Source organism: Protopterus annectens, chromosome 3.part0 (assembly GCF_019279795.1).
Source record: "Protopterus annectens isolate FY-2018-M chromosome 3.part0, PAN1.0, whole genome shotgun sequence".
Lineage (NCBI taxonomy): Eukaryota > Metazoa > Chordata > Ceratodontiformes > Protopteridae > Protopterus > Protopterus annectens.
The window spans coordinates 256,725,143-256,733,845 of record NC_056731.1 but is presented as its reverse complement, the minus strand read 5'-3'; the positions used below and the strand labels follow the sequence as shown (position 1 = coordinate 256,733,845).

The window sequence follows — 8,703 nt, the reverse complement described above, 5'->3', positions numbered from 1 at the left end:
ATGTAATGTTTAAAGTGTTTTCTTATTTCTTTTTTTGGAGCAGTGATTTGTTTCTCTTGGAAAACAAATTGCTGTTCTGACAGTTCGATATTGTAAGCTTTCACTTACATTGGGTTGATTTATCACCATTCACTTTTTAAGCATTTGGTGATCTCATATAGACCCCAGTTCAAGTTGTAGTTACTTAAGATGTCAGTGTGGTGTGAGCTGTAGTTATTTACGTGTCAGCGTGGTATAAGCTGCAGTTATTTCAGGTGTCAGAGTAGTATAAGTTGAAGTTATTTCACACATCACAGAGGCATAAGCTGTAGATATTTCTGACATCACAGAGGTATAAGCTGTAGTTATGTTAGACATCAGTGTGGCATAAACTGTAGTTATTTCAGATGCCAGCATGGTGGAAGCTGCAGTTATTTTAGGTGCCAGAGTGGTATAAGCTGTAGTTATTTCAGATATCATCATGGTGTAAGCTGTAGTTATTTTAGGTGTCATCTTGGTATAAGCTATAGTTATTTTAGACATGAGGATGGTATAAGCTATAGTTATTTTACATATAAGGGTTTTATAAGCTGTAGTTATGTCAGACATCAGTGTGGTATTAGCTGTAGTTATTTCAGATCCAAGCGTGGTAGAAGCTGTAGTTATTTCAGATGCCAGCATGGTAGAAGCTGTAGTTATTTCAGGTGTCAGAGTGGTATAAGCTGTAGTTATTTCAGATATCATCATGGTGTAAGCTGTAGTTATTTCAGGTGTCATCATGGTAGAAGCTATAGTTATTTTAGACATGAGGATGATATAAGCTATAGTTATTTTACGTATAAGGGTTTTATAAGCTGTAGTTATGTCAGACATCAGTGTGGTATTAGCTGTAGTTATTTCAGATCCAAGCGTGGTAGAAGCTCTAGTTATTTCAGATGCCAGCATGGTAGAAGCTGCAGTTATTTCAGGCGTCAGAGTGGTATAAGCTGTAGTTATTTCAGATATCATCATGGTGTAAGCTGTAGTTATTTTAGGTGTCATCTTGGTATAAGCTACAGTTATTTTAGACATGAGGGCGGTATAAGCTATAGTTATTTTACATATAAGAGTTTTATAAGCTGTAGTTATGTCAGACATCAGTGTGGTATTAGCTGTAGTTATTTCAGATCCAAGCGTGGTAGAAGCTGTAGTTATTTCAGATGCCAGCATGGTAGAAGCTGTAGTTATTTCAAGTGTCAGAGTGGTATAAGCTGTAGTTATTTCAGATATCATCATGGTGTAAGCTGTAGTTATTTCAGGTGTCATTGTGGTATAAACTGTAGTTATTATAGACATGAGGACGATATAAGCTATAGTTATTTTACATATAAGGGTGGTATAAGCTGTAGTTATGTCATACATCAGTGTGGTATTAGCTGTAGTTATTTCAGATCCAAGTGTGGTAGAAGCTGTAGTTATTTCAGATGCCAGCATGGTAGAAGCTGTAGTTACTTCAGGTGTCAGAGTGGTATAAGCTGTAGTTATTTCAGATATCATCATGGTATAAGCTGTAGTTATTTCAGGTGTCATCATGGTATAAGCTATAGTTATTTTAGACATGAGGATGATATAAGCTATAGTTATTTTACATATAAGGGTGGTATAAGCTGTAGTTATATCAGGCATCAGTGTAGTATTAGCTGTAGTTATTTCAGATCCAAGCATGGTAGAAGCTGTAGTTATTTCAGGTGTCAGTATGGTAGAAGCTGTAGTTATTTCAGGTGTCAGAGTGGTATAAGCTGTAGTTATTTCAGATATCATCATGGTGTAAAGTGTAGTTATTTTAGGTGTCATCTTGGTATAAGCTATAGTTATTTTAGACATGAGGACGGTATAAGCTATAGTTATTTTACATATAAGGGTTTTGTAAGCTGTAGTTAGGTCAGACATCAGTGTGGTATTAGCTGTAGTTATTTCAGATCCAAGCGTGGTAGAAGCTGTAGTTATTTCAGATGCCAGCATGGTAGAAGCTGTAGTTATTTCAGGTGTCAGAGTGGTATAAGCTGTAGTTATTTCAGATATCATCATGGTGTAAGCTGTAGTTATTTCAGGTGTCATCATGGTAGAAGATATAGTTATTTTAGACATGAGGATGATATAAGCTATAGTTATTTTACGTATAAGGGTTTTATAAGTTGTAGTTATGTCAGACATCAGTGTGGTATTAGCTGTAGTTAGTTCAGATCCAAGCGTGGTAGAAGCTGTAGTTATTTCAGATGCCAGCATGGTAGAAGCTGCAGTTATTTCAGGTGTCAGAGTGGTATAAGCTGTAGTTATTTCAGATATCATCATGGTGTAAGCTGTAGTTATTTTAGGTGTCATCTTGGTATAAGCTACAGTTATTTTAGACATGAGGACGGTATAAGCTATAGTTATTTTACATATAAGAGTTTTATAAGCTGTAGTTATGTCAGACATCAGTGTGATATTAGCTGTAGTTATTTCAGATCCAAGCGTGGTAGAAGCTGTAGTTATTTCAGATGCCAGCATGGTAGAAGCTGTAGTTATTTCAGGTGTCAGAGTGGTATAAGCTGTAGTTATTTCAGATATCATCATGGTGTAAGCTGTAGTTATTTCAGGTGTCATTGTGGTATAAACTGTAGTTATTATAGACATGAGGATGATATAAGCTATAGTTATTTTACATATAAGGGTGGTATAAGCTGTAGTTATGTCATACATCAGTGTGGTATTAGCTGTAGTTATTTCAGATCCAAGTGTGGTAGAAGCTGTAGTTATTTCAGATGCCAGCATGGTAGAAGCTGTAGTTATTTCAGGTGTCAGAGTGGTATAAGCTGTAGTTATTTCAGATATCATCATGGTATAAGCTATAGTTATTTTAGACATGAGGATGATATAAGCTATAGTTATTTTACATATAAGGGTGTTATAAGCTGTAGTTATATCAGGCATTAGTGTAGTATTAGCTGTAGTTATTTCAGATCCAAGCATGGTAGAAGCTGTAGTTATTTCAGGTGTCAGTATGGTAGAAGCTGTAGTTATTTCAGGTGTCAGAGTGGTATAAGCTGTAGTTATGTCAGATATCATCATGGTATAAGCTGTAGTTATTTCAGGTGTCATCATGGTATAAGCTGTAGTTATTTTAGACATGAGGACGATATAAGCTATAGTTATTTTACATATAAGGGTGGTATAAGCTGTAGTTATATCAGACATCAGTGTAGTATTAGCTGTAGTTATTTCGGATCCAAGCGTGGTAGAAGCTGTAGTTATTTCAGGTGTCAGTATGGTATAAGCTGTAGTTATTTCAGGTGTCAGCATAATATAAGCTGTAGTTATGTTCGACATCAGGAAGGTATAAGCTGGAATTATTCCAGGTGTCAGTGTGGTATAAGCTGCAATTATGTCAGACATCAGGGTGGTATAAGTTGTAATTATTTCAGGTGTCAGTATGGTATAAGCTGTTGCTATTTCAGATGTCAGCATGGTATAAGCTGTAGTTATTTCAGGTGTCAGCATGGTATAAACTCTAGTTATTTCAGGTGTCAGCATGATATAAGCTGTAGTTATTTCAGGTGTCAGTGTGGTATAAGCTATAATTATGTCAGACATCAGGGAGGTATAACCTGCAGTTATTTCAGGCATCAGTATGCTATAAGCTGTATTTACTTCAGATGTCAGCGTGGTATAATATGTAGTTAATTCAGATGTCAACATGGTTTAAGCTGTAGTTATTTCAGGTGTCAGCATGGTATAAGCTGTATTTATTTCAGGTGTCAGAGTGGTATAAGCTGTAGTTATTTCAGTTATCAGAGTGGAATAAGCTGTAGTTATGTCAGACATCAGCATGGTATAAGCAGTAGTTATTTCAAGTGTCGGAGTGGTATAAGCAGTAGTTATTTCAGGTGTCAGAGTGGTATAAGTTGTAGTTATTTCAGGTGTCAGTGTGGTATAAGCAGTAGTTATTTCAGGTGTCAGCTTTGTATAAGCTGTAGTTATTTCGGATATAGAGTGATATAAGCTATAGTTATTTCAAACATCAGGGAGTTATAGGGTGTAGTCATTTCCATTGCCAGCTTGGTATAAGCTGTAGTTATTTCAGATGTCAGCATGTTATAAACTGTAGTTTTGTCAGACATCAGCGTGGCATAAGCTATAGTTATTTCAGGTGTCAGAGTTTCATAAGATGTAGTTATTTCTGATGTCAGTGTGGTTTAAGCTATAGTTATTTCAGATGTCAGCACTGTTAAGATGTAGTTATTTCAGATATCAGCATGGTATAAGCTGTAGTTATTTCAGGTGTCAGCATGGTATAAGCTGTAGTTATTTCAGGTGTCAGCATGGTATAAGCTGCAATTATGTCAGACATTTGGGAGGTATAAGCTGTAGTTATTTCGGGTGTCAGTATGCTATAAGCTGTAGTTATCTCAGATGTCAGCGTAATATAAGATGTAGTTATTTCAGATGTCAGTGTGGTTTAAGCTGTGGTTATTTCAGGTGTCAGCATGGTATAAGCTGTAGTTCTTTCAGGTGTCAGAGTGGTATAAGCTGTAATTATTTCAGACATCAGCGTGGTATAAGCTGTTGTTATTTCTGGTGTTAGCATGGTATAAGCTGTAGTATGTCAGACATCAGAGTGGTATAAGCTGTAGTTATTTCAGGTGTCAGCATGGTATAAGGTGTAGTTATGTCATACATCGGCATGGTATAAGCTGTAGTTCTTTCAGGTGTCATCATGTTATAAGCTGTAGTAGTTTTAGATGTCAGAGTGGTATAAGATGTCATTATTTCAAGTGTCAGCATGGTGTAAGCTGTAGTCATTTCAGGTGTCAGTGTGGCATAAGTTGTAGTCATTCATGTGTCAGTGTGGTATAAACTGTAGTTATTTCAGGTGTCAGGGTGGTATAAGCTGTATTTATTTCAGGTGTCAGCATGGTATAAGCTGTTGCTATTTCAGGTTTCAGCATGGTATAAACTGTAGTTATGTCAGACATCAGGGTGGTATAAGCTGTAATTATTTCAGGTGTCAGAGTGGTATGAGTTGTAGTTATTTCAGGTGTCATCATGGTATAAGATGTACGTATTTCAGATGTCAGCGTGGTATAAGCTGTAGTTATGTCAGACATCAGGGTGGTATAAGCTGTAGTTATTTCAGATGTCAGTGTGGTATAAGCTGTAGTTATATCAGACATCAGCGTGGTATAAGCTGTAAGTTATTTCAGGTGTCAGATGCTATAAGCTGTAGTTATCTCAGGTGTCAGCTTGGTATACGCTGTAGTTATTTCAGATATCTGAGTGGTATAAGCTATAGTTATTTCAAACATCAGGGAGGTATAAGTGGTAGTCATTTCCATTGCCAACATGGTATAAGCTGTAGTTATTTAGGGTGTCAGTGTGGTATAAGCTGTAGTTATTTCTGGTGCCAACGTAGCATAAGCTGTAGTTATTTCAGATGTCAGTGCTGTATAAGCTACAGTTATTTCAGGTGTCAGTGTTGTTTAAGCTCTAGTTATTTCATATGTCACAGTGGTATAAGCTATAGTTATTTCAGGTTTCAGCATGGTATAAGCTATAGGTATTTCATACATCAGGGAGGTAAAATCTGTAGTTATGTCAGACATCAGTGTGGTATAAGCTGTAGTTATTTCAAATGCCAGCGTTGTAGAAGCTGTAGTTATTTCAGGTGTTAGCCTCGTATAAGCTGTAGTTATTTCAGATGTCAGGATGGTATGAGCTGTAGTTATTTCAGATGCCTGTGTGATATAAGCTGTAGTTACTTCAGATGTCAGCGTGATATACACTGTAGTTATTTCAGATGTTAGAGTGGTGTAAGCTGTAGTTATTTCAGATGTCAGCATGGTATAACCTGTAGTTATTCAGGTGTCAATGTGGCATAAGCTTTATTTATTTCAGGTGTCAGCAAGGTATAAGCTGTAGTTATTTCAGGTTTCAGCATGGTATAAGCTGTAGTTATTTCATACATCAGGGAGGTATAAGCTGTAGTTATGTCAGACATCAGTGTGGTATAACCTGTAGTTATTTCAGATGCCAGCATGGTAGAAGCTTTAGTTATTTCAGGTGTCAGCCTCGTATAAGCTGTAGTTATTTTAGACATCAGCATGGTATAATCTGTAGTTATTTCAGATGTCAGTGTGATATACGCTGTAGTTATTTCAGAAGTTAGAGTGGTATAATCTGTAGTTATTTTAGATGTCAGCATGGTATAAGTTGCAGTTATTCAGTTTTCAGCGTGGTATAAGCTGTAGTTATTTCAGTTGTCACCATAGTATAAGTTGTAGGTATTTCATATGTCAACATGGTATAAGCTATATTTATTTCAGGTGGCAGTATGGTATAAGCTGCAGTTATTTCAGGTGTCAGCGTGGTATAAGCTGTAGTTACTTCAGACATCAGTGTTGCATACCACCCTGAGTGCTTAACATGTAGTTTCTACTATATACTAGTAGAAAGTTGAAAGACAGAATAACCGACCATGTCAGAGCTAGAAGAAAGGGAACAAAATAATGCACTGGCTAAAGATAGGAAGCAATATCCATATTACTGAATATTTATATTTTGTTCTTGAAAAAGTGGAGACTGATTTGGGGGCAGGGGGATTTGGAGGTTGCCCTAGATAGACATGAACTCGTTTGGCAGTTCAAATTTAATGCATTCAAACTACAAGTGTTAAAAAGCAGTATTAATTTAGCTTGTTTTTTTGAAATTGAACCATTGTTATACTGAGATGGGATTGGCTAATGGTTGTCATGTTTTTCAATCAAATGTATTTCATTTTTTTTAATAATGTAAATCAGTGTTTGAAGAAGTTTTAGTATACATTTTTAAAAACAGCAGTTTAGTAGTGCAGTGATGACATTTATTTTGGTTTGTTTTTGCTTTTTGCTCCTATATTTTTTTCCCTTTTTGTGTATCTGGTAGTACATCAAAACTTAAAGTATAACAAAGAGTTATGTTTAGGTTTTTCTAATCATAACCAATTAGTTACATGTCCTTAAAATGGATGTAAAGAGTCACATGATCATAATCCCTTATGTTTATTTTATAATACATTAATCAAAAGTTATCTGATTGTCTCTAAACATTTTTGAATACTGTGTCAGGGATTTTTGTCCATCCACTGATACTTAACTATCACCAGCTCAGACAGATATGACCTTAGCTTGACATGTCATCTAAAAGGTGATGCATCAGTGTTGCACCAACTCCCTCAGTGCAACCGGATCCCACTGCTGCACTGTATTGTCACTGGTGGAACTGGAATCTAAGCACTTGGTCTTGGGATAGAATGAAAGCTTTCTATTCTTTCTGGTATTAAAGATGAGTGTGTTGCCTGCTGACCCAATGGCACTGACTAACTTGTACTTCCCTTACTGAACTCATTTATTCAGTTTTCACTTACTTACTATCTCAAAACCTCAACACCCAAAATGCACATGCACATGCACACACACACACACGCACACACGCACACACTCACACACACACGCACACACACATACACACACACACACACACACACACACACACACACACACACACACACACACACACACACACACACGCACACATATACACACATACTTGCTCACGAACGCACACATATACACAGGCACACACACATGCCCACACCACACAAACAAGTACAGTGATTTGTAATGAGTAATGCCTATAAAATACAGACTAAATAAGCATTTATAAAGCACATACTGAAAAGAATTCCCACCATTCTTTGTCTACAACAATCATGAGAAGAGAATCGGACACCTAAGCCTTCCAGTCAGCCTGCGATTCAGGAGGATTAGTCACTTAGGTAAATGTCACAGGTCTGTAATGTCTGCACCATAATGATCAACAGAGACAGTGCTTTCTGTCTCCTACTGAAGCCAAACAAAAAAAACAGCAGTAAAAACAAGGACTGTTCCGCCTACTTAGTCTGGAAAAATGGCCTTGAGCATAGTTAGGCTTAGGCAACTAAAATGAATCATTTACTCTCACCTTTGTTTGTTTTTTTTTTTTTTTTCTTTTTAAGTGAAAAAATAAAACTCAGAGAGTAATAACACTGCATCTAAGGCATACAGTACTTTTCTAAAATATGCTTATGTAATTGCATAGGCAAGTACCGACAAATGCAACTGCAAGCATGTGTTGCATGGATGAAGGAATCATTATCATAGGAGATAAAACATCATAAATCATTATGCCAACTCATTCTAGTTCAGTAGTAAATATGAGAGTCATAAGCTTTAGAAGGTAGTCATGGCAACAGGGTTGTTCTCATTGTTAGTGCACTCAGGAAGTATTCATAAAAAGCTATTGTACTGATATGATACATTATTCATTTTCAAAAGCAGCTCTACTACCTTTATATCCGAGTTACTTTTCTTCTTTTGCATTTGGCATAAGTGGAAGACCATTCACCTGACATGATTTTGAGTCTTATTTTATTTTATTTTTTTATATACTTTGTACTGGAGAAGATTGTTTACCTTATTCAGCTAATATTGTTCAGTATGATGTGTGGAAAGGTAGGTGTAATATGCTTACTACAGCACTTTGTCTGGCAGGTGATTCATCTATCAGCAATACTAAAATCCTATGGAGTAAATATTTGCTTAGCAGCAACCATTTCTTGGAGATAGCTTTGTCATCTGCGAGACTGCAATGCTGATAATGATGCAGTGAATATTAATACCGGGAATTTCA

At 36.3% G+C, this 8,703-nt stretch overlaps 1 protein-coding gene across 1 annotated transcript; it reads right to left on the bottom strand.

Moving 5' to 3' along the window:
• Positions 1-213: 213 nt before the first annotated feature.
• LOC122796823 (uncharacterized protein YMR317W-like) lies at positions 214-3,696 on the bottom strand. The gene has a single exon (XM_044065562.1). The coding sequence runs from the start codon at positions 3,694-3,696 to the stop codon at positions 214-216; it is 3,483 nt and encodes a 1,160-aa protein (XP_043921497.1).
• Between the last annotated feature and the right edge of the window lie 5,007 nt (positions 3,697-8,703).